Genomic DNA, 26291 nt, shown 5'->3' on the forward strand with positions numbered 1-26291 from the left:
CTTGTACAGCCCTTTGGGGTTAGGGACGTGTTTTTGTGGAAGGCACTGCGCATGAGCGATATCAGTGTCACCACCACCAAAGAACCCCCCCCCATCCGTGTTTACAGACTTTTGGGGCAAGCGCTATTAGCGAGCACCGCTGAAGGCCAGAATAGCAAACGAGGGGATGGAGAGTCACCACCACGCCCGGCCGCCTTTGTCTCCCGAGTGGCCGCACCAGGTACTCATTTGAGGCCCAGTTGACCTAGGGGATGCCCAGGATCGGTTCAATTAATCGTAATTGGTGTCGGATGTGATCGGGCTATGTGCGCTTTGAGGCCACGTGAAGCGTCGAAGGCCGGCTGGCAGGTCACGGGAAAGACCCAGGTGCCATGGGTTGACTGACAGACGCACCAGCTGTGCCCCCCACTACCGCCACAACCATCAACCGCCACAACCATCAACCACCACAACCATCAACCACCACAACCATCAACCACCACAACCATCAACCACCACAACCATCAACCACCACCTCTGGGGAGGAACCCGCGCGAGCACGTGGACACCAGCGACCGCGTGCGGCCTCGCGCATCACTGCGCATGCGCCACGCGTCCCGTGACGTCGCCACGTGGCGCGCGCCCCCTCCGAGCGTGAGCTGCGCCCCTCCCCTCAACCGCGTCAGTTGCGCATGCGCAGTGCGGTCCCAAGAGACGCGGACTGCCAACCATGGCGCAGCGAGAGCGGGTACGAGACGCTGATCCCCTCTCCCCACCCCCCCCCCCCGTCTCTCTCTACCCCCCCCCGTCTCCATACCCCCCGTCTCTCTCTACCCCCTCTCTCCCCACCCCCCCCCCGTCTCTATCTACCCCCCCCGTCTCCATACCCCCCGTCTCTCTCTACCCCCTCTCTCCCCACACCCCCCCCCGTCTCTCTCTACCCCCCCCCGTCTCCATACCCCCCCGTCTCCATACCCCCCGTCTCTCTCTACCCCCTCTCTCCCCACGCCCCCCCCCCCCCCGTCTCTCTCTACCCCCCCCCCCGTCTCCATACCCCCCGTCTCTCTCTACCCCCTCTCTCCCCACGCCCCCCCCCCCCCCCGTCTCTCTCTACCCCCCCCCCCGTCTCCATACCCCCCGTCTCTCTCTACCCCCTCTCTCCCCACACCCCCCCCCGTCTCTCTCTACCCCCCCCCCGTCTCCATACCCCCCCGTCTCCATACCCCCCGTCTCTCTCTAACCCCCCTCTCTCCCCACGCCCCCCCCCCCGTCTCTCTCTAACCCCCCCCCGTCTCCATACCCCCCGTCTCTCTCTACCCCCTCTCTCCCCACGCCCCCCCCCCCCCGTCTCTCTCTAACCCCCCCCCCCCGTCTCCATACCCCCCGTCCTCTCTCTACCCCCCTCTCTCCCCACACCCCCCCCCCCGTCTCTCTCTACCCCCCCCCCGTCTCCATACCCCCCGTCTCTCTCTACCCCCCCCCCCCGTCTCCATACCCCCCCGTCTCTCTCTACCCCCTCTCTCTACAACCCCCCTCTCTCTATACTCTCTTCTCCATACCCCCTCGCACACTCATTGACTCTCAACCACTAAGAACAAGGACCCCCCCCCCCCCCCCCCCCTGTGTCCGTGAACGGCTGTCGGGGCCAGTGCCGTGAGCGAGTAGCGCCGATGGAGGCCGGGTGGGTGGGTGGCTTGCACCTTGCCCAGCCGCTTTTGTCTCCCGATTAGCGACGTTTTACACATCGTACCAGACACTAATTTAAGGCCGAGTTGATCTAGGGGAGGCCCAGGACCAGTTCAGATCATCGTCGCTAGCGGAATCGAACTCGGGTCGCTGGGTTCGTTGCGAAGTTCGCTCCCCGCTGCCCCATCATCCACCCTTCTGCTGCCACACCACCAACCCCTACGGTCACCCCCCCCCCCCCCCACGTGGCTTGGGTCCCTCCCGGGCTGCGGCGTCTCTCATCAGTCTCGCGGTGTTGCATTTACACGGGTTCGGGTTCGTTCCTGTGGCGTGATTATTGGTTTCTGTGTGTTTAGTGACGTCTGTTGCTGGTTCTTGTGACTTTGTTTCTGTGTTGTGTGACTTGTTCTCGTGCGGTGGTTCGTGTGTGACTTGTCCCCGCGCGGTGGTTCGTGTGTGACTTGTTCCCGCGCGGTGGTTCGTGTGTGACTTGTTCCCGCGCGGTGGTTCGTGTGTGACTTGTTCCCGCGCGGTGGTTCGTGTGTGACTTGTTCCCGCCTGGTGGTTCGTGTGTGACTTGTTCCCGCCTGGTGGTTCGTGTGTGACTTGTTCCCGCGCGGTGGTTCGTGTGTGACTTGTTCCCGCGCGGTGGTTCGTGTGTGACTTGTTCCCGCGCGGTGGTTCGTGTGTGACTTGTTCCCGCGTGGTGGTTCGTGTGTGACTTGTTCCCGCGCGGTGGTTCGTGTGTGACTTGTTCCCGCGCGGTGGTTCGTGTGTGACTTGTTCCCGCCTGGTGGTTCGTGTGTGACTTGTTCCCGCGTGGTGGTTCGTGTGTGACTTGTTCCCGCCCGGTGGTTCGTGTGTGACTTGTTCCCGCGCGGTGGTTCGTGTGTGACTTGTTCCCGCGCGGTGGTTCGTGTGTGACTTGTTCCCGCGCGGTGGTTCGTGTGTGACTTGTTCCCGCGCGGTGGTTCGTGTGTGACTTGTTCCCGCCTGGTGGTTCGTGTGTGACTTGTTCCCGCGTGGTGGTTCGTGTGTGACTTGTTCCCGCGTGGTGGTTCGTGTGTGACTTGTTCCCGCGTGGTGGTTCGTGTGTGACTTGTTCCCGCGTGGTGGTTCGTGTGTGACTTGTTCCCGCCCGGTGGTTCGTGTGTGACTTGTTCCCGCGCGGTGGTTCGTGTGTGACTTGTTCCCGCGCGGTGGTTCGTGTGTGACTTGTTCCCGCGCGGTGGTTCGTGTGTGACTTGTTCCCGCGCGGTGGTTCGTGTGTGACTTGTTCCCGCCTGGTGGTTCGTGTGTGACTTGTTCCCGTGCGGTGGTTCGTGTGTGACTTGTTCCCGCGTGGTGGTTCGTGTGTGACTTGTTCCCGCGCGGTGGTTCGTGTGTGACTTGTTCCCGCGCGGTGGTTCGTGTGTGACTTGTTCCCGCCTGGTGGTTCGTGTGTGACTTGTTCCCGCGTGGTGGTTCGTGTGTGACTTGTTCCCGCCTGGTGGTTCGTGTGTGACTTGTTCCCGCGTGGTGGTTCGTGTGTGACTTGTTCCCGCCTGGTGGTTCGTGTGTGACTTGTTCCCGCGTGGTGGTTCGTGTGTGACTTGTTCCCGCCCGGTGGTTCGTGTGTGACTTGTTCCCGCGCGGTGGTTCGTGTGTGACTTGTTCCCGCGCGGTGGTTCGTGTGTGACTTGTTCCCGCGCGGTGGTTCGTGTGTGACTTGTTCCCGCGCGGTGGTTCGTGTGTGACTTGTTCCCGCCTGGTGGTTCGTGTGTGACTTGTTCCCGTGCGGTGGTTCGTGTGTGACTTGTTCCCGCGTGGTGGTTCGTGTGTGACTTGTTCCCGCGCGGTGGTTCGTGTGTGACTTGTTCCCGCGCGGTGGTTCGTGTGTGACTTGTTCCCGCCTGGTGGTTCGTGTGTGACTTGTTCCCGCGTGGTGGTTCGTGTGTGACTTGTTCCCGCCTGGTGGTTCGTGTGTGACTTGTTCCCGCGTGGTGGTTCGTGTGTGACTTGTTCCCGCCTGGTGGTTCGTATGTGACTTGTTCCCGCCTGGTGGTTCGTGTGTGACTTGTTCCCGCGTGGTGGTTCGTGTGTGACTTGTTCCCGCGTGGTGGTTCGTGTGTGACTTTTTTTTGTTCCCGCGCGGTGGTTCGTGTGTGACTTGTTCCCGCGCGGTGGTTCGTGTGTGACTTGTTCCCGCCTGGTGGTTCGTGTGTGACTTGTTCCCGCCTGGTGGTTCGTGTGTGACTTGTTCCCGCCTGGTGGTTCGTGTGTGACTTGTTCCCGCGTGGTGGTTCGTGTGTGACTTGTTCCCGCGTGGTGGTTCGTGTGTGACTTGTTCCCGCGCGGTGGTTCGTGTGTGACTTGTTCCCGCGCGGTGGTTCGTGTGTGACTTGTTCCCGCCTGGTGGTTCGTGTGTGACTTGTTCCCGCGCGGTGGTTCGTGTGTGACTTGTTCCCGCCTGGTGGTTCGTGTGTGACTTGTTCCCGCGTGGTGGTTCGTGTGTGACTTGTTCCCGCGTGGTGGTTCGTGTGACTTGTTCCCGCGTGGTGGTTCGTGTGTGACTTGTTCCCGCGCGGTGGTTCGTGTGTGACTTGTTCCCGCGCGGTGGTTCGTGTGTGACTTGTTCCCGTGTGGTGGTTCGTGTGTGACTTGTTCCCGCCTGGTGGTTCGTGTGTGACTTGTTCCCGCGTGGTGGTTCGTGTGTGACTTGTTCCCGCCTGGTGGTTCGTATGTGACTTGTTCCCGCCTGGTGGTTCGTGTGTGACTTGTTCCCGCGTGGTGGTTCGTGTGTGACTTGTTCCCGCGTGGTGGTTCGTGTGTGACTTGTTCCCGCGCGGTGGTTCGTGTGTGACTTGTTCCCGCGTGGTGGTTCAGGCTTCGCCCCCCCACGCCCTGGAGGAGGCGACCGGGTTCCTGGAGCGCATGGGACGGAGCGCCGTGGGCACCGCCGCGGGCGCGCTGCTGCTGCTGGGTGCCGTCTTCCTCCTCGTCACCAACGAGGTGCGCGCCTCCTGCGGCGCTGACGAGCGGCAGCCGGAGAGGAGGAGGAGGGGGAGAGGAGGAGGGGGAGAGGAGGAGGATGAGGGCGAGACGCGTCCCGCCTCGCTCGGGGGGCAGCGCGGTGGTGGCGACACTCGTGCCTCGGGGCCAGGACGCGTCCTGGGCTCGATTCCTGACTCGGGTGCCTCTCTGTGTGGGGGTTGTTTGTTCGCTCTCCCCCCTGTTCAGTGTGGGGTTTCTCCGGGTTTGCCGGATTCCTCCCATACCTGAAAACCCCACAAAGTGTAACTGGTATTGGACAAGCATCCAAATGCCGAAAAACTGACTGCAAATGACTCAATTGGGATCACAGAGCAGCATTGCCCCCTACTGCGGAGACGTGGCAGGACCCTCCTGAAAAAAAGTGAAGACTCGGTGAGGGTTCCCTGGTTAAACAAGCCCAATAATCTTCATTTACATACTGACACGTGTACAACCACCTGCACCTGGCTGTACCTCGTGTCTCTGTGTGTGTGCCCGTGTCTCCGTGTGCCGTGTCTCTGTGCTCGTGTGTGCAGGGACGTGCCGTGAAGACTGCCGCTGCTCTGGACGAGGGTCTGGCCGTTGTGAAAAGCCTCCCGCAGGCCCCGGTCTCGGTGGCGAGCGAGTTCGAGGGGCAGCTCGTCCACCTGTCCGGGCCGATTCGTACGGAGAAGGTTCGCTGCTGCTTCCATTCCACCAGCAGCTGCTACTGGGTGACATTACAAGGAGAAAAACTGAGCCCCAGAACATTATACAAGCAGCATGGGGCCTGAAAAATCCTGAACGATGTCACACCACCACTGCTGCTGTTGTACAGCAGCAGCTTCTGTGCTGTTGCTGGTGTTTTGCTGCGTGCCACTGCTGAGTGAATGCTGCTGTAGCTGCTGTAGCTGCTGCTGCCATTATGTAGACTGCTGCGCGCTGCTGTTGTCCTCCGTGCCATCGCTGCTGCTGATGCTGCGCAAGAGGTCGTACATCTCAATGGGTTTATTACATATCCTGGTTAAATAAAGGGTGGGTTTTCTCCGGGTACTCCATATTCTTCCCACTCGTATAAACATAAATTCATGGCGTTGGCCAGACATCCCACTATAGGACCACAGAGCTTGGGCGATTGTTAGTGCCGGCTCTGGCCTGATTTCCCACTTGTCTGTAAAAAAATGTGCTCAACATGCTTTCTTTCGCAGCGTTACGAGTGATTTTGCTTTGGTTTACTTTGTTACAGGGATGGTGGTCCCGTCTACCTGGTTGCTTAACTATTGTACACGGAAGTGAGCACAGCAGCAACAAAAACAAATTACAAAGATACCAATATTACATCAAAACAAACACGGCAATGAAAATGATGATGACAGTGATGATGGTATTGGTGGTGGTGATTACAATGACTGCAAAGATGACTGATTGTGATGATGATAACGATGGTAAAGATAACAATGATGATAATGACGGTAACGGGTGTCTAACGCGCTGCATCTCGCTGCCTCGCTCAGCCACTGTACGACCCCAACTACGGCGTTCGCGTGCACGCCGTGAAGCTGCGGCGCCACGTGGAGATGTACCAGTGGGTGGAGCACGAAGATGGCAGGTGCAGACCCGACCACACCGCTCGCCACATTCGCCACGCGCTCGCCGGACTCGCCAATCGCCACGTTTACCACGCATGTTTATCCTGGCTCGAGTGGGATCGCTTCGTCCAGAGAGGACCCCGCTGGAACGCCATGGGGTCGGGTGTTTCTCCTGGCCGCGTCTCGTTGCAATGCTGTGTGCTGGATAGGGGCCACTCTGGGGCTGTCGGTGCGTAGCGCCGTGTCACGGTGTGCGTTCTCGTTGTGCAGGGAGTACAAGGAGGGGAGCGACGTGAAACGAGAAGCCAGGTACTCGTATGGTGAGTGTCTGTCTGGGGCCCCGTTTTGAGCGGAGCTGCTCCTCGCCTGTTGGGCACAAACACGCCGCCAGTGCCTTCGCGGAGGGCGTCTCCTCGCCGTCACTTGTGCTCGTTCTTTGTTGTGTATTCAATGGCTTTGCCTAGAACCAGGAGCCGTACCTGACGGGGGTCGTCTCCGACGAGACACAGTTGCAAGAGAAGCCCGATTGCCAATAGAGACACTGAATTGTACAGAGCTGAAACACCACCATCAAGACCTGAACTCGTCCCCTCGTCCCTTGATCTTCACGTCGCATAAATGCTGCATTACAAACAACTGGCTATCTCGGTCGCGTTGTCTCTTCAGACACAGAGTGGCGCAGCGACGTGGTCAACAGCCGCAACTTCGACAAAGAATTTGGCCACCAGAACCCCAGGTGACCCAGCGCTACTCTCCCGCTCACCTCACCCCCCCATTCTCCCCTCACCTCTCCGATCTCCCTCCTCGCCTCTCCCTGTGGAGGTGTCACCAGCCCCTCGCACCTCCAATTAGTGCGGTTGGCTTCGTACGGTGCAAAATAAGTTCTATATATAAACATACATATGTGGCAGCTGTGAGTGCCATGAGGGTAATGCCGATTAGCATGGCACACAGCCACCACAGCATTGTTACCGACTGACAACCACAGCATCACACAACGCAAAGATTCCTGTATATAGATAGTCTTAACAGACTCGCCTCTCCAGGTAAAGTCATAACTCGCTGTGATGCTTCCATCCTTCCTGCCGTTTGGCTGTTATCTCCGACTGAGTTGCATTGCCCTGTGGGATGCCTTTGCATTAACGGGCTGGGGTCTCGCTAACATGGCCACTACTGCTCCCTTAGCCTCGATGTATCGTTGGTTCTTATTGTGTTATGGGCTGTGTGTCTCACTGGCATGGCCACTGTTGCGGTGGTTCTCTTGCGTTGACGCTCTTGCCTCATAGAAGCCACTATTCGATCTTACATTAACATGCTAATCTCTCACATTGACATAGCCACTTCCGTGCCCTCGTCGAGGAGGCCGCTCTCCGATCTTACATTTACATGCTAATTTCTCACATAAACATCACTAGCCCCGACCACTTCTTTATGACCCTTGGGCTACACACATTTCAAGCCTTTTAAAACAGTCTGACTCAGCAGCAGACCATGCTTTCTCACCTGATGACGGACGCTTGTGTTGCGCCCGAAACGTCGTGATTCATTTTATTTTCTACCTACGTGACTTTACCGAAAGAACCAAAGAGTATGGATTCCTGCAGTCACGAAAGCTTCAAATCAAGATTGTTAACAGACTGTTGAATTTAACCGAGACACTTCTTGCTGAGGCACCAGCATCACCACTTTTCCATCCTGCTGTGCTAGATTTACATACTGTGTGCTAAGATGCAGACCACTCCCACCTGGTACCTTAATCATATTAAACAAGCATGGCGCGAGTGTTCTGACCTCACCGCCACCGCCCTCGTGACGCCGTGCTCCGTGACGCCGTGCGTGTGATTGTATTGCAGCATCATGGCGGTGGAGAGCCTCACGGCCGTGGCCTCGGACGCACGCGTGGGCCGGCTCCTCCTCTCTGCAGGTGACCGTTCACCCTGGCCCCGCACCACTCGCGTCTTTCGCGTGGAGAGACGTGCAGCCAGGAGCCTCCCCCATCTGCTTGTCTAGTTTCTTCCGTTCCCCACAACGACGCCCGTGGTTGTTGCGCGTCGTGCTGTTTTGCCTCGGGCCAGGCCTCGTATCACGGGGAGGGTCTTCGGTCGGCTCACGGCGTGAGAATGTCGCGGGGTGAGCCGTGTTCACGGTCACGCCGGGTGCTCTACCGCAGAACTCCTGGAGAAGATCACCTGGTTCCGGCCCATAGCCCTGCTCGGGATGAGTCCGCCCAATGCCGACACGGAGATCCACGACAATCACTTTTACCACCGCTACCACCCGGGCCAGGTGAGGCAACGCGGCCGCTATTTGCCGAGGGAGTCAAAGTCAAATGATGTCGTTCTCGTAGCGCCAGACCGACGCAGAGGAAGGCGCCGCTGTGTTTCCCAGGCGCAGTCTGCAGAGGTTTCGCACTCGGGGGTGATGATGATGCTGTGCGTCTGATTCTAGTTGAGTAATTTTAGTGTCATTTGTTCAAATTTTACAAAGGTGGACCGTGACGCCGATACACGATCGCCGACTCTTTTGAAAGGACGTGACGGCATCTTCAACATGCACTGCGAAACGTCATGTCTCTGATCGTGTCCGCGAGCACAAGTCAGATCTGAAACACGGCAAAACTGAGTCTTCTGCCATTGCCGATCATTGTTACAACGCTGTGGGCTCTCATGACATTGTCTTTTCCGAGACCAAGGTGCTCTGCAAACCTTCTGGCTACCATCAAAGGTTTGTCCACGAAGCCATCCAGATATACAAACATAGACATAACTTCAACCGTGATGATAGATACAAATTGAGAAATCATTGGAAAGATGTTATTAACCATGTAAAAAAGATTTAATAACGCATATTTGTACCATCTTATCTGACAGGTACTAGTCTATTTTACCGAGTTGCTGACATCCCCAGCGTTTAACAGTGCTGCTATTTTGTATTTGGCAGCCAAAATCGGCCGTAACCCCTGTGAGGTTCTTCATTTGTACCTTCCCTTCTAGCCCCCCACCCTCTCTTCTAGCCCCGCCCACCTTCCCTTCTAGCCCCCCACCCTCCCAGTCCCTGACTGCCACATTTAGATAAGCCCCCTCCCCTTAACCAGTATATAAGATCTTGTCTCTTGGATTTCTCTTCACTTGATACAGTAAATTTGGCTGTGACGGTCCCACCTGAAGACGGAGACTTGTGTTGCCTCCGAAACGTCGTGATTTAATTTAGTTATTTTCATTTCTTATTCTTTTATTATTATTTTTTACCTATGTGACTTTACCGAAAAAACCTAAGAGTGTGTGCACTGCGAAGCAGATGGCGTGTAGTATTTTGCGCTTCATTACACCCGCAGTATTAACCGGGGCGGCCTGCGAGATTTTAATTGCGAACCTTTGCAACGAGCGGCCAGCTTAACACCGCTGGGCCGCGTCAACGTGTTCACTTGTCTTGAAGGCCGCCGGGCATCGTGTTGCAGCATGGACATGCATTTGTCGTGTGTTGTCGTGCGGCGTGCATCAGTACGCGCAGGTGGGCGACCTCCGCGTGTCCTTCTCCTCTGCCGGCTCGAGTGGAGAGGATGGTGAGGAGGTACGAGGTTTATTTGGAGTGTTCACTCGGGGGGACAAACTGATTCAGGAAAGTGAAACCGCAAGCGAAATAACAGACAGCCATTTGGACAACGGCGCCCTCGAGCTGTCTGCTGTAGTTTTTACGAAATATGAGAGACTTCGTGCTCTTGTGAGCATCGCTCCTCGATTCTCCCACCCGTGTTGAGGACTCGGTTGGCCAGACACTGACCGTTTCACCTCATTCATCCACACCGTGTTCACCAACCACACTGCACACCACAACATCTCAAGCGCTCGTTCTCCCACTCACCCATACTCAGACCCACTCGCCCACCCAACAACTAACTCACCACCCACTCTGCTTCGTCCCTCACACTTGTCATTGTTCCCTTTCCCCAAGATCTTTCAGGAATAACCTTGCTAACGTCAAGAAGCGTGTTAACGCTTACTGCATACTACTCTAATAGTTGATTTGGTTGCTGGCCGCTTGACGATTGGGATGTATGCTTGGCGACGTGTGTGGGTGTGTGGCTGTCAGCCTCTGTGGGGAGCGGTGATGCAGCAGTTAGCGCACTGCACTACGAATTTGGTGACCCAAGTTCGATTCCCGCTCGCGGCCAACACCAGTGACGATTGTCTGAACCGGTCCTGGGCCTCCCTCAGGTCAACTCAGCCTCAAATGAGTATCTAGTGCGGTTTATAAACATCGCCACTGGGGAGACAAAGGCAGCAGCCGAGTGTGCTGGCCACCCACCCTTTCGTGTGCTGTTTTGCCTTTCATAGGTGCTCGCTAACACAACTTGCCCCAAGAATCTGTTGAAGCTATACGGGGATGTATGTGTTTATTGTCGGCTTCTGAAGGCCCCACCCAGCATTGGCCGTATCTCTGTGCAGGTGTCCATCATCGCCAAGCAGCAAGGCGAGCAGCTGGTGGCTCACGCAACAAAGTCTGGGAGCTCCCTGGCTCTCCTCCACCCGGGCCGATTCTCTGCCCAGGTGCTGCAAACCGCCCAAGCTTGTGGCAGCACAACTACATAAACACCTTCTTGATCATTATTGTTCAACTTGTTTTCCCAGGAAAGCTGCCTTCCCGAGTCTCAAGACTCTTTCAGAAAGGTCTTGCCAACTTTTTGCAGGTGGGGGGGGGGCATTGTTGCTGCTGCTGTGTGGTCCCAGTTGAGTAAATTGCAGGTCATTTTTCAGCATCGAGATATTTAGCCAGTGACAGTTACATTGTGTGTTGTTAGCGATGGAAGGAAAACTGGAGAACGTGGAGAAAACCCATGCCGAGCGGGGAGAGAATGTACAGAGAGGCGCCTGAGTTGGGAATCGTGCCCCCAGGATGGTTCTCATTGTGGGGCACGGGCGTCGCCGCCAAGCAACTTGGGGCGACGGAGCTGGGCTTTCATCGCCCAGCTCAATGGGGTAAATGTCGGAGTGAGCATCGAGGCATGACGCTCCTCTTTCATTCGCAGCCCTGCAGAGCCAGTGATGGAAATTCCATATTCATATGGTGGGGGTGAGTCTATCCGTAGGATAACCTCTGTTGACTTCCCCACAAAGTGGTGCTTATTTTATTGACTCCGGAGGGACGATTACACACGCTGAGTCGACCCCAAGTGAGGATTTTAATTCAGAACATTCCGATTGCTGTGAGCCACTCGCACCGAGCCACTTGGCCGGTGGTTAAACTGAAGATAGGGATGGAGGAGCTCCTGCTGCCATTCAGCCACTGAGTGTGGTAATAAACTACTCTGAAGAGAACTATTTGTAAGGTGACGCAAGCCTCACTCTGCTGATGAGACACTGGATGTCGAAACCAGTCCAGAGTCTCGCTTGCGTTGAGCCAACGCTACTGTCGTGGTGCACTCCCAGGTGTGGCCGATGGGATGTGAATGCAGCGTGTATTGTCCGCTTGTTTATTTAGTTAATTTTATTCTCCAGGACGACGTCGATTATTGTTATGCAAGGTCAAGAGGTTAGGGCCACCAATGCTGCTGCTTCCTCTGTAGCACCTGCGCTCCGGGTCTCAAAGCGATGGTGCTCTATTATGATGGCTCTCTGCCTCCCCGCAGGAGCTCTTTGAGCTGGAGCACCAGAGCAACCGGCAGCTGAGCTGGGCACTGCGTGCTGCCGGCCTGCTTCTCATGTACTTGGCTATCAGGCTCATGGTCAACATCGTCCACACGCTCGGTAAGAAATGCCCCGGCCAGCAGCAGCAGGGACACTTTAGACGTGCCGTATTTGCGGGTGTTTGTATGGAATTAACCAATATCGATTGAGAACTGCGTGAATTTTTGTCCGAAATGCGAGCGGTGTGTGGTGGTGACTAAGACGTTGAGGGCGGGCGTGTGCGTGTGTCCCTTTGGCCTCTGCAGTGGATTGGCTGCCGCTGGTGCGTGACCTCGTGAACCTTGGCCTGTCGGTGTTTGCGGCAATCGGCGCCGTGTCGCTCTCGGTGACCGTCGTTGCGCTCAGCTGGCTGGCCTACCACCCCGCACACGCCGCGTTACTGCTGCTGGCGGCCGTCACAGTCGTGATGGTGCCTTGGAGGCTCGTGCGGCCGCAAGCCAGGCCCGCGCAAGCGATGCGCTCAAAGAAAGAGTAGCACTGTCACCAGTGTGCACGACGGGGTGGGCGGTCTGCGTCTCTGCTGCCTTCAAATGCGCGTTCACTCCACTCGCTGTGCAGCAGGGTGGCAGCGCCTGTGGTGATGCTTGTGCCACACTGCAAGTTGCGCCTGTGGTGATGCTTGTGCCACACTGCAAGTTGCGCCTGTGGTGATGCTTGTGCCACACTGCAAGTTGCGCCTGTGGTGATGCTTGTGCCACACTGCAAGTTGCGCCTGTGGTGATGCTTGTGCCACACTGCAAGTTGCGCCTGTGGTGATGCTTGTGCCACACTGCAAGTTGCGCCTGTGGTGATGCTTGTGCCACACTGCAAGTTGCGCCTGTGGTGATGCTTGTGCCACACTGCAAGTTGCGCCTGTGGTGATGCTTGTGCCACACTGCAAGTTGCGCCTGTGGTGATGCTTGTGCCACACTGCAAGTTGCGCCTGTGGTGATGCTTGTGCCACACTGCAAGTTGCGCCTGTGGTGATGCTTGTGCCACACTGCAAGTTGCGCCTGCGGTGATGCTTGTGCCACACTGCAAGTTGCGCCTGTGGTGATGCTTGTGCCACACTGCAAGTTGCGCCTGCGGTGATGCTTGTGCCACACTGCAAGTTGCGCCTGTGGTGATGCTTGTGCCACACTGCAAGTTGCGCCTGTGGTGATGCTTGTGCCACACTGCAAGTTGCGCCTGTGGTGATGCTTGTGCCACACTGCAAGTTGCGACCGGGTTTGACTCTGGCGCCTCTGTCTTAAATTTTGTTTCCTGGCATTGGCCAAGCATCTCAATGCTAAAAGATTACCTACAAATTCCTGAATTGGGATCACACATAGCAGCAACATTGCCCCCTACTGCCAAAACTTGGCAGGACCCTCTTTCCTGGTTAAACAAGCATAATGACAACCTTGCTTTACCCCGCTCACTCTTGCAGTGAGACTCATTCTGGTCTGTTGAGTTCTCAGCTCGTTACACATCAACTGAACTCATCATTCATGCAGCCTTAATTCCAAAGTCTATATAGCCGTCCACATATTTCTACTGTAAATTACCAGAACGTGCCATTGGTAATGTAGCAGGATGTTGTTGGTGGCTATGCACGTAGCCTGTAATCTCGCACTTTGAAGGCAAGGGTTGGTGGGTCACACATGTTGCAACACTTCTTTCCCATGGGCATTGAAGAGGAGGAGCCATACCCTGGCTCGCCAGTAGAAGGAAGTACAGCACAGCAACACTGAAAAGGAACGGCTGCGATCAGTGGCCCTCGGTATACAGTGGAATTAAAATAAGATTATTACCAAAGAGTTGAACAAACTCCACTTTTCCGTTGTGCTACAACATGACATACATTTGTATGCTTTTTTGTATTTGAATGTTTCATTTCATAATAAATACAAGCAAAAAACTCTCCTGGTGTTTACAGTTGCATTGCGTTCGCACAGTAAGAGCGAGAGGGATGTGTTTGTGCCCCGCGTCCACCTCCCGTGGGCACCAAGTACCCAAGACGGTGTGTCGAGTCCAAGCGAGCTCCGGCTACGATGAACAATAAGGCATCGGAGCTCGTGTGGAAATTCTTCATTCCTATGTCGGGGTGAGTGTCGACCCAGAGGACGACCGCGGTTGGCTTCCCCACAAAGTTGGTATTTAATCGACCCCCGAAGGAATGGTGGGCTGAGTCCACTCTCAACCAGGATTTGAACTTGCAACATTCCGGATGGCGAAGCTGCCCGCTTGAGCTCAGCCACGGGAGTTGACATCGATTGTCAGCTCGGTACGATTCCTCCCGGCCAGGCGGTGCTGGCTGTGCTGCAGCACGTGGCCTCCAATGCAGCTCTGCCGGGAGGCGGCAGCAGCAGCCAGGGTTGGTGGGATCACCGCGCGAGTGTCGAGGTTCCATGGCCTCGCTCGCTGGAAGGCAGTTACAGCAAGTCGACTTCTCGCCATCTGTTTCCATCCGTAAGGGAATAGTGTTTCCCCCTCGCGTATAAATACCGTAAGAAGAGGTTTTCCCATTTTTTCTGGCAACAAAACAGGTGTTAGGATGTAAAAACACCAAACTGAAACCTTTTTGCAAGGAATCAAAACAAGTATATGCATATATGCTGCATATACTGTCCTTGTAAAAGGTTTCAGTTTGGTGTTTTAACATCCTGACACCTGTTATTGCCAGAAAAAAAGGGGAAAACCGATAATCATATTTTGACACTGGCAAAGAAGGTCCCATGATATAAACAGTCTCGAAACATCTTAAAATAAAAAAATGCAGGACCATCCTGAAAGAGATTCAGAGGACTCAGCATGGCTTTCCTGGACAATTAGTAAATGTTTAATGTTATTGGTAATACATTTTTTTACTTAACTTTTAAAAGTAGGTGACTTTACTCTGAATTATCTCGTAACAATAAACTGGTCGCGAAAGCCTACGTGTTAAACTAACAATACACACACACACGTCTTAATGAACCAACTATGGGCGCGTGAGCCTTTGAGTGACACACACCGCGACTCAACCGCCACCACCACCCACCACACTGCAGGCCGCCACCCACCACCACCACCCAACTTGCCGCCACCACCCAACTTGCCGCCACCACTCAACTTGCCGCCACCACCACCGCCACCCACCGCCACCACCCAACTTGCCGCCACCACCACCCACCACACTGCAGGCCGCCACCCACCACCACCACCCACCACACTGCAGGCCGCCACCCACCACCACCACCCACCACACTGCAGGCCGCCACCCACCACCACCACCGCCACCACCACCACCCAACTTGCCGCCACCACCACCCACCACACTGCAGGCCGCCACCCACCACCGCCACCCACCACCGCCACCCACCACCGCCACCCAACTTGCCGCCACCACCACCCACCACACTGCAGGCCGCCACCCACCACCACCACCGCCACCACCACCACCCAACTTGCCGCCACCACCACCCACCACACTGCAGGCCGCCACCCACCACCACCACCGCCACCACCACCACCCAACTTGCCGCCACCACCACCCACCACACTGCAGGCCGCCACCCACCACCGCCACCCACCACCACCACCGCCACCCACCACCACCACACTGCAGGCCGCCACCCACCACCACCACCCAACTTGCCGCCACCACCCAACTTGCCGCCACCACTCAACTTGCCGCCACCACCCAACTTGCCGCCACCACCCAACTTGCCGCCACCACTCAACTTGCCGCCACCACCACCGCCACCCACCGCCACCACCCAACTTGCCGCCACCACCACCCACCACACTGCAGGCCGCCACCCACCACCACCACCCACCACACTGCAGGCCGCCACCCACCACCGCCACCCACCACACTGCAGGCCGCCACCCACCACCACCACCCACCACACTGCAGGCCGCCACCCACCACCGCCACCCACCACCACCACCCAACTTGCCGCCACCACCACCCACCACACTGCAGGCCGCCACCCACCACCACCACCCAACTTGCCGCCACCACCCAAGGGCGCGGGGGGGGGGGCGCGGGGGCGCGCGGGGGGGGGCAGCAGCAGCCGCCTCGCGAGGGCGGTCTGGATGGAGCCTCGCGGTGAAATCGCCACGGTCCCCGGGGCCGAGGTCGGGGCCACGCGTCGCCATAGAGACGCCGCCCCCGCGGTCCCTGGGCTCGGCGTGAGGGAGACGCGGTGGCGCCGAGACGCGCGGGGCGAGAGACGAGGAACTCGGCGAGTGAGTGAGTGAGGGGAGTGTGAGAGGGAGTGTGAGAGGGAGTGAGTGAGTGTGAGAGGGAGCGTGAGAGGGAGTGTGAGGGAGCGTGAGGCGAGGGAGTGGGAGACGGTGCGGGGCGCTGGCGCCGAGCGGTGCAAGGGAGGGAGCCGCCATCTTGGGATGCGGGGTCCGGTTCGCGGGGACACGCGAAGACACGGGGACAGAGACACGGGGACAGAGACACGGGGACAGAGACACGGGGACAGAGACACGGGGACAGAGACACGGGGACAGAGACACGCGGAGACACGGGGACAGAGACACGCGGAGACACGGGGAGAGACACGGGGACAGAGACACGGGGACAGAGACACGCGGAGACACGGGGACAGAGACACGGGGAGAGACACGGGGACAGAGACACGGAGAGACAGAGACACGGGGACAGGGGCACGGGGGAGAGACACGGGGACAGAGACACGCGGAGAGAGACACGGGGACAGAGACACGCGGAGAGAGACACGGGGACAGAGACACGGGGAGAGACACGGGGGCACGGGGGAGAGACACGGGGACAGACACGGGGACAGAGACACGGGGAGAGACACGGGGACAGAGACACGGAGAGACAGAGACACGGGGACAGGGGCACGGGGGAGAGACACTGAACACGGAGACAGATACTCGGAGACAGACACGGAGATAAACACGGAGATACGGAAAGACAAATATACGAAGGGACCTGGAGACGCACGAGTGGCAGAGAAAGATATACGGGAATGCGAGGCACTGGGAGATAGAGATGAGGGGAAACAGAGGTGCATGACACGAGAAGCACAAACAATTGAGAGTCTGTCATCTGAGACACGGGTACACGGAGATACGGGGGGAGACACGGGTACACGGAGACACGGGGGGAGACAGGGGGAGACACGGGGGGAGACACGGGGGAGACAGGGAGACACGGGGGGAGACAGGGAGACACGGGTACGGGGAGACAGGGAGACACGGGTACACGGAGACACGGGGGGAGACACGGGGGGAGACAGGGAGACACGGGTACACGGAGACACGGGGGGAGACACGGGGGGAGACAGGGAGACACGGAGACACGGGGGGAGACAGGGAGACACGGGGGGGGGGGGGAGACACGGAGACACGGGGGGGGGGGGAGACAGGGAGACACGGAGACACGGGGGGGGGGGAGACAGGGAGACACGGAGACACGGGGGCAGACTGGGGGCTCGGGCCGGCAAGAGTCGCCATGTTCGTGGCGAGGAGGCCGCTGCAGGCGGCGTCAGCCCCAGCAGGTACCGGAGCCCCGGGGAGGAGCGGGGCGACACGGGCGGTGATGTGGTCGGAGGAGTCGTCGGTTGCCACTGGGGTGGATACATCTTCGTTGCAAGTGCCCGAGGGAGCCCGCGTCTCATGAATCGGTCGCGGAGCCCCGCATTGGGGAGTTTTGCCAACGCCGCGAATTCGCGTTTAGTGTCACCCCCGACTCGCAGCCACGGGGACGATGCGGGCCACGCAAGGGGGGTGCAGGACGCACTGCTCGGGGGTGGTGGGTGTCAAGTGTCCAGGGTGTCTGGTGCAAGGCGTGCAGGGCTGGTTGTGTGGCGCAGGGTGTCCATAGTCCAGGGTGTCTGGTGCTGCGCGTGTGGAGCACATTAAATTATGTGGAGTTGGCCAATAATGCAAGAGGTTTGGTGACATCACGGGGCGTGAATGATGGTGTGAGCGTGGGGCACAGATTACACGTTATGAAGTGTAATGTTAAGCGATAAGATTATATTCAACGACACACCAAGGTGTACAGCATTGCATGTAAAAAGGTCTCCGCCTTTTCCAGACCACCAGTGCAAAATAACGTGTGGCCAATGTTTCGATTAGACCACCAACTCAAAGAGTTGAAAAAATGTAGCCAGCCAGTTATTTTCCGCTGGTGGTCTGGATAAGGCCTTTGTACATGCCATGCTGTGCACCTCTGTGTTTTGCTAACTCCATTCCCAGCCGGCATTAATGTTTCTGTTGTGCTGGGTTTCCTCGTCAATTACAGATGTTGTGAATGAAGTGACACGATTTCTTGTCTTCTTGCTGCTGCAGTGGCCGGTTCCGGAGACAAGGGCCCGGAGTCCGGCCCCCCACGCCACCGCGGAGATCCGGTCACGCCTGTGGAGTTACCGCCACTGAGGAGCCAGCCGGTGAGGACGCGGCGCCATGGAGCGTTCACCTCGTGAACGTCGCGCGTGGCCTGCAAAATGGTCGCAGTCTCACAGAGACATGGGGACATGGGAACACTTCGAGCTCTTGACTTACATAGTTTTGTCTTGAACAAGGACCAATGTCGAATTGAAAGGGTTCTTGCCTATAGACATCTGGCAGTTGGCCAGAATTAATTAAAGGAAGTCTGACTGCTGATTGTGATATGTACTCCAGGAGGCCGTGGGATGTGTCAAAATATTTGTATATTTTATGTGAATGAACAGTTGAGGGAAGGAGGCAAATTTTCTGCTTCTTTATCTTGGTTGTTAAAAATGGTAATTGGCAGTAGTACATTACATATCTGTGGACACAGGGATCAACTTCTCCCATCTCGCTCGCGAGTGCCACGGTCCCTCGTCCTACAGAATCACTAGGTCCTGCAGGCCCTTGTGGATCCAAACCTTTGTGACAACATTGTTTTCCGTAATGACGAGACATGAGGGGCAGGCCAGTGCAGTGGTGGACGCTCTTGACTCGCAGACAGCACAACATGTGGTCTATACCCGACTCGGGGTGCCTTTCTGTGTGGAGGATGTTTTCTCCCCCTGTCCTGCATGGGTTCTCCAGTTTCCACAAATAAAATATACAATGTAACAGGTATTGGCAAAACATCCCAATTTTGAAAAATTATCTGCAAATTGCTCAATTGGGATCACACACAGCAGCATTGCCCCCGACTGTAAACACTTTTTAGGACCCTTCTTAATAAGAGTCTTGACACTAAACAAATAAAATTATAATTATCGTCATCCAGGATTGAACTCTCATCCTTCTGATTGCTTTACTGCCGAGCCACTGAGCGCAGGGGTGGTTCACCGCACCGAAAAGCGGTAACCGTTTTGAGAATCGATTACTGGTTCTAAAAGCCAGGGGTTGGAGGATTTAATAAACGTGCCTCATTGTTTCAACTTCTGCGCTGGGAAAGGAATGGAACCGGCGACCTCTGGATTGCAAGTCCATTATGCTGCTGCCCATGACACCACCACGACCACTACGGCAGCGTCAGCTCCCTTCGTTTCTCGGTTCCAATGAAAACGCGCTGTGTTTATTGCAAGAGACTTTTCTATACGTGCTGTAAACGAGTACGAACCGATTTTCACCGTATATACCGCTGGCACAACAATAACCGGTACTAATCACCGACCTTGCACTGACTCGACTGCGTGTCCTCCCTCGGCAACGTGCGCGCCGAACGGCCACAGCAGGGCGGCACGTCGAGGCCCGGCGCGGGCGATCCGCTGCTCTCGGCGCACTCCCAGCTGCAGGTGCAGCAGCTGTATGTCGACAGTCCCGGCGTCGGCGCCCGGCGGCCGGTGCTCGCGTCGCAGCCCAACGGCGCACCGCTGGCCGGCAAGGCCCACGCGCTGCCGGCCGTGCGCGCAGCCGATAAGACGCTCGGCGCCGGCGCCAGCCCAGCCTCCACCAAGTCCGGCGACCGCACCAATCACGCCTCGTGCTCCGCGTCCCCCAACAACAACAATGGCGGCAAGCAGCGGAGCCAGCCGGCGTCTCCCGAGCAGGCGGTGCGGCTGTATGGGCAGAAGCTTACGGCGTACGAGCACCAGGAGATTTACAACTACGCGGAGATATATTTCGTGGGGCACAATGCGAAGAAGCGGCCGGGGGTCGTGGGCGGAGCGAGCAACTGCGGCTACGACGACGAGCAGGGCTCGTACGTGCACGTCGCGCACGACCACGTCGCCTACCGCTACGAGGTGCTCAAGGTCATCGGCAAGGGCAGCTTCGGGCAGGTGGTGAAGGCCTTTGACCACAAGACCCAGACGCATGTGGCGCTCAAGATGGTGCGCAACGAGAAACGCTTTCACCGGCAGGCGGCGGAGGAGATCCGCATCCTGGAGCACCTGCGCAAGCAGGACCGGGAGAACAGCATGAACATCATCCACCTGCTGGAGAGCTTCACTTTCCGCGGGCATGTCTGCATGACCTTCGAGTTGCTCAGCATGAATCTTTACGAGCTCATCAAGAAGAACAAGTTCCAGGGGTTTAGTTTGGCGTTGGTGCGGAAGTTTGCGCACTCGATCCTGCAGTGTCTGGACACGCTGCACCGGAACCGCATCATTCACTGCGACCTGAAGCCAGAGAATATTCTCCTGAAGCAGCCCGGGCGCAGCGGCATCAAGGTACGCGTTGCTCCTTTACCCAGGGAAGCCTCACTTGAGTCTCAAATCTCAGTATTTAATTCAGGAGTGTCCTGACAAGTTTTGGTAGTGGGGGTGATGTTGTTCCTGCTGTGTGTAATCCCAAATGAGTAATTTGCAGGTACATTTTCATCACTGGGACATTTGTCCAATACCAGTTACGTTGTGTGTCTTAGCTATGGGAGGAAACCCATGCAGAGCAGGGGGAGAGAATGCCAACTCCACGCAGAAGAAAGGTGCCTGAGTCGGGAATCAAACCCAGGTGCTTCTGGCTGTGAGGCACGAGTGTTGCTACTGTGCCGCCACCCTGCCTCCCTTTAACTGTATGTAGGCACATGGACCACTGGTCCATGTGCCTACATACATATGCATAAAGAGAAAGTGCACACGACTATCTACTAGGACACATCGTTCAAAAACACGGTCATTTAAAATATGGAACACAAAGTGCGCAAAGAAGCGTGGTAAAACCTGCTTAAAATGACTTTGAGAAAGAGGAAGAGGATGGCGTAGATGAGAGGAAACACGCGGGCTAGAGACGCCATTCAAACTGGGAAGGTAGGTGAGTGGGCCTGGGCAGAACACGTTGCCACTGGAAGGAAACGATGATGGGCGACGATCAAGAGTAATTTTACACAACGCATCCGAGAGGATGCGAGGAAATCAACTCGTGTGGTGGCTTGTAGAGGCCTTCATCCAGCAGTAGAGTGACCAAGGCTGATGTTTTGGGGCAGGGCAAGCTCAATCTGTGGAGTCAACCGTTAGGTGAAGCAGCAGGAGTGATGGAGGCGTCAGTGGAAATGGTAAAAATGTCGTCCTGTCATTGACGTCATCTCATTGTGATGAGTAATTAATCTAGACTGAAGGCAGAGCAGTGGTGCCACTCATGCCTCACAGCAAGACATTCCTGGATTCGAGGTCTGACTGGGCACGTGGAGTTTGTATGTTCTCCCGCTCTAGCTAAACACACACGCACAATGTAACTGGTATTGGCAAAGCGTCCCAGTGCTGAATAATTACCTGCAAATTACACGATTGGGATCGCATATAGCAGCAGCAACATCTAACCCTATTGTGAAAAATATGACAGAACCCTCCTCAAATAGAGTTGTGAGACTCGGTGAGACTTTCCTGGGTGAATGAACATAAATCCTTGTTAGGGGTTAACTCAGCCATCATCCCTCCGGGTCGATAAAATTGACACCACTTTTTGGGGATGGTTGCCTTATGGAAAGACTCGGCCCTGTCATAAGAATGTACAATTTCCAGCATAGGCTCAGAGATGTAATCAAGAGATGAGCACCAATGCCTCCATAATCATCTGAGCAGGTAGTCACTTTGCCTTTTAATGATATAGTGCATCGCCTACACACGATATAGTACGTAATATGGTATTCCCGTGCATTTAAATTGTACGTTCACCATTTTACCAAACGTAAATGTTTGCTTTAACTTCTTGATGCTGCCGGCGCAGGTGATAGATTTTGGCTCGAGCTGCTTCGAGCACCAGCGGGTCTACACGTACATCCAGTCACGCTTCTACCGCGCGCCGGAGGTGGTGCTGGGCGCCCGCTACGGCCCGCCCATCGACATGTGGAGCCTGGGCTGCATCCTGGCGGAGTTGCTCACGGGCAGCCCGCTGCTGCCGGGCGAGGACGAGGGCGACCAGCTGGCCTGCGCCATGGAGCTGCTGGGCATGCCGCCGCAGCGCTTGCTCGCCCAGGGCAAGCGCTCGCGCAACTTTGTGAGCTCGCGCGGCCACCCGCGCTACTGCGGCGTGACCGAGGCGCCCGACGGCGCCGTGGTGCTCAACGCGGGGCGCTCGCGCCGCGGGAAGCCGCGCGGGCCGCCGGCAAGTCGCGAGCTGCCGGCGGCGCTGCGCGGTTGCGACGACCCCCTGCTGCTGGACTTCCTGCGCGGGTGCCTCGAGTGGGAGCCCTCGGAGCGCCTCACGCCCGCCCAGGCGCTGCGCCACCCGTGGCTCCGGCGCCGCCTGCCGAGGCCCCCCCCGCAGTCGGGGGCCGGGGGCGGCGGCGGAGGGGCGGGCGCCGGCACCGCGGCGGCCGGGGGGGACGGGGGCCGCCGCGGAGGCCGCTCGGACCCGCTGGCCAAGCTGCCGCCGGCGCCGCACGCCGGTTCGTCGGGGAAGCACCGGACTCGCGCTACGGCGTCCGCCAACAACCACCAGCAGCAGCAGCAGCAGCAGCACGAGCACAGCCCCGCGGGGCCCCCGAGAACCGTGTTCCCCAAGATCCTGGGCTGACGTCTCGGACGCGAGAAGACATTACAGCTGCACAAAACTTGAATTTTTACAAAGTTTGTTTTTTAATCTTAAGAACGCTACCAGGGTCCAGGCTTTTGCAGTACACGTTTTTACGCGAAATTTTTTTCACGATTCTTTGTAATGAAAAAAATATTTTACAATACTATTGCTAAAGTGAAGGACTTTTTGGTTTTTAAGCAATTTTTTTACCTAAGCTGTACCTTTCAGATCAAAATATAACAGTGGTGTCCAAAATCAGCAAAATTAAAAACACTTAGTGCATCTTTGTTGTTGCGTAGGTGCCGTTCCGAAATGGCTTGATGAGTCCCACTGCAGCAGTGGCAGCATGAGCAGCCGCCGCTTTATATGAAGAGCAGGAAGAGAGAGGGTGTCTGCAAACACGCGCGCACTCTGATGCCTCGTCCGCGTGTGATCCCGGGGGGTGACTCGCGCTGTTTGATGACTACACTGATCAGGCGCAGTAGTGACACGTGCGCCTCGCAGCAAGAAGCGCCTGGGTTCAAGTCCTAGCTTGGCGCCTGTCTGTGGAGTTTGTCATCTCTTCCCCCTGTTCTGCGCGGGGTTCCTCCCATAGCAAAAAAACGTGACAAATGTAACTGGTATTGCAAATTACTCAATTAGAATTACGCGCAGCAGAAACATCGCCCCCCTACTATGAAAACTTGGTAGAACCCTTTTCTTTTAAAATGATTGAGACTCAGTGAGGCTTTTCTAGGTAAGCAAGCAAAATAATGAACACTAAAAGACGTATCAATTCAGCGTCATATTTAAGCATCTGGGAAAACCTTTAGTTTGCCTCCGATATAATCAGCCATTGCTGTCCAATGTGTGACTTGTGACAGCGGCGGCGGTGGCGGTGGCGTTGTGGTTTGCTGATGAATAGCAGTGAGGATACCCTTGCCCTTCTCAATGAAGCACGACACAGTCTATGGACCATGTCCTCGATCACAGCCCAGCTCAGGCTTGAGCCGCTCAGATGATTTCAATGACGCGTGAGTGAACAGTCGTGGTTCGGCTCGGATCATGCGAATATCTCGTACACGGCTGTGACCATTGCCCAGAGCCAGCTCAGGTTAAGCATGGTGACTGATCTATGGCTCACTTGTGCCACAGCCAAGCCTGAGCCAAGCTGTGACTACAGGCCAATGTCTCCCCAATGAATTCCAGCAGTAACTCGGGTCTTCAAGCTGTTGAGGAAATGTGTGACTTTTCTTAAACGTGTCTCGTGTTTTATATTTGGTTTTTGCACCATGGTTCATTTTATAACTGACGATGCAGCGTGTGTACGTGACTCAAGAGTTGCACTGGTTCGACTACAGCAGAGCTCGCCAGCAGTACAGTGCTTGTTAAGATGTCAGTGCCGTCGTGCCTTACCGAACATCGTTGCGACGACGATTCACTGGTGACCAGAATCTCTCTATGGACACACTTATAAAAATAACTGTGGGTGACTTGGCTAGAGTGGTTTTTTTAAACAAAGTTATCACGTGAAACATCCTATTTTTATACTTTGCACAACTGTTCGTACAGTCGCAGGATGATCGCGTACTAATTTAATGTTAGCCGTGGTATTTGTCGTACCAAAGTGACGTTTGTAAGTGGTGCGTACGCATGACAGTGTTGTGTGAATCCATTTCAAGGCACTTGGATTTGAGGAGTTAAACTGATGAAATGTGAACGAATAAGATGCTGATGGAGGTAGATGCCAGTCGGGTCAACGTTACACCGCGTACCCATCGTGGCACGTTGCCGGCAGGAGAACCAAAAACACATTTCTGATCGCTCTTAATGTGCAGACCGTGTATCTGTAACGTGTCTCGTAGATGCTAGCTGACACTAACGTTGCTGTGGACAAAAGCTAAATAAAATATAAATGCAACTTTGGTACGCATCGTTCACTCGCAAGTGGGTTTCTTGTACATACAACGGTAACCAGTGATGTTTTAGCAATCACTGTTTTCAAATTCATGTCTGCGAACACGAGAATCGCCACCCGTCCGAGTTTGACTCTTCACGATGCGGGAATTGGCACCTGTATTCAGAAGGCAGGGATTAATGTGTACTGAGATCCGGTGGCTTCATGTTGAACTCTTACTCGATACATTGCTCATTTCAGATAGGCTAAGGCTAACTTAGAAACATTGTCCACGTTTGGTCCATCGTGGAGAAGGTGGCGACGCTCGTGTTAACCATGGTGCTGAATGCAGACTGCAGACAAATGGCTGCCAATTTGCGGTGTTGGGACACGCGCGGTAATTTTCCACCACAAGGCGAGCGCAGTGAAGCGTTGATACGCACACAGCCAGTTACTTGGCGACCAGGCCCCTTCAAACGTGAACAGTGACCACCGTGAATCGGCAGTTTATACTCGAGTTTACGCGTTTTATAACCAGACCGCTTCGTCGTTGATATGAGTGGCAATGTGGGGGCGGCGGCGGCACAGAGGTGACGTTCGCGCCTCACCGCATGAACCTCCTGGGTTCGACTCCCGACTCGGGCGCCTTTCTGCATGGATTAGCACAGTATGTTGTCCCCAGTTTCCACCGGTTTCCTCCCATTGCAATAAAAACACAGACAGTGCAATGCAACTGAGACTCGCCACATACCCCAATAGGGACCACAGCAGCAACATTGCCCCCTACTGTGAAACCCTTGGCAGGACCCTCCTGGAAAAGAGTTGAGGCTTTCCTGGGTAAATAAGTATAACAACGATAATGCACCATTTTTACATTGGTTGCAGGTCAATTTCATGATAAATGCTATTTTTAAACATTTCAGAAACATGCATATTATATTTTAAGATTTTTAATTGACTCTTGGGTTCGGCCACACAATGGTCTTAACCCGAATACAAACATCAGTTATGAGTCGTGATACTGGCAGCAAAACCTGTCGCGTTATATTTATAGAACTAGGGCAGCAGAACGGTGCTCGTGCGCGCGTCATAGTGTGCTTGCAGTGGCAATTGTGCAATTGAGGCGTTCTGTTTCCAGATATTTCCCAGGTGGAAAATGTTTAAAGACCTAAACGATCCATTAGAACAAATGATAATGCTATCACGCTGTGGGAATAACATTGTAGCCCTTACAGGGCAGTGTAATCAGATCGCTGTGGGACACGGTTGGCTACGTACGGTGCGAAATAAGTTCAACGTACACACCTACACGGACCTGGGTGGCGCACGTCGATGTAGGGTGGCGCGATGAAAGCGAATCACCCTGCAGCAGCCCATGTTCACTGATGCTCTCACTCTCTCAGAGATCCACTCGCAGCCCCTCACACACCCTGTCGCCTTAAAGGCCGGCAAGGCACACGACGGGGTGCGTGGCCAGCACCACACCCGGCCACATTTGTCTCCCCAGTGGCGATGTTTTACACATCACACCAGGTACTCATTTGAGGTCGAGTCGACCCAGGAGAGGCCCAGTACTGCTTTAGATAATCGTCACTGGTGTTGACCGTGAGGGGGAATCGAACTCGG

General features: G+C 55.8%; 2 protein-coding genes across 6 annotated transcripts; both read left to right on the forward strand.

The window, feature by feature from the left end:
* The first annotated feature begins 587 nt into the window (after positions 1 to 587).
* LOC133342527 (transmembrane protein 43-like) lies at positions 588 to 13811 on the forward strand. The gene is made up of 12 exons (XM_061551686.1): positions 588 to 727; positions 4531 to 4656; positions 5214 to 5351; positions 6171 to 6265; positions 6516 to 6565; positions 6912 to 6981; positions 8099 to 8169; positions 8416 to 8531; positions 9747 to 9815; positions 10691 to 10792; positions 11872 to 11989; positions 12175 to 13811. Exons 1-12 carry the CDS (start codon positions 710 to 712, stop codon positions 12402 to 12404), a joined length of 1203 nt encoding a protein of 400 aa, XP_061407670.1. The 5' UTR covers positions 588 to 709; the 3' UTR covers positions 12405 to 13811.
* A 2213-nt stretch (positions 13812 to 16024) lies between these two features.
* On the forward strand, positions 16025 to 24697 carry LOC133342528 (dual specificity tyrosine-phosphorylation-regulated kinase 2-like). Of its 5 annotated transcripts, none has more exons than XM_061551690.1 (4): positions 16025 to 16123; positions 18209 to 18306; positions 19570 to 20508; positions 22001 to 24697. In XM_061551690.1, coding segments are annotated over exons 1-4 (1827 nt in total). In that variant the 5' UTR covers positions 16025 to 16122; the 3' UTR covers positions 22790 to 24697. The 5 variants fall into 5 exon arrangements, with proteins under 5 accessions (XP_061407674.1, XP_061407676.1, XP_061407675.1 ...); XM_061551692.1 differs by having other exon boundaries at positions 19573 to 20508; XM_061551691.1 differs by having other exon boundaries at positions 16053 to 16127; positions 19573 to 20508.
* The last annotated feature ends 1594 nt before the right edge of the window (positions 24698 to 26291 follow it).

The sequence above is a fragment of the Lethenteron reissneri genome, chromosome 15 (assembly GCF_015708825.2).
Source record: "Lethenteron reissneri isolate LAM-NWPU_2019-01 chromosome 15, ASM1570882v1, whole genome shotgun sequence".
NCBI classification, from domain to species: domain Eukaryota; kingdom Metazoa; phylum Chordata; class Hyperoartia; order Petromyzontiformes; family Petromyzontidae; genus Lethenteron; species Lethenteron reissneri.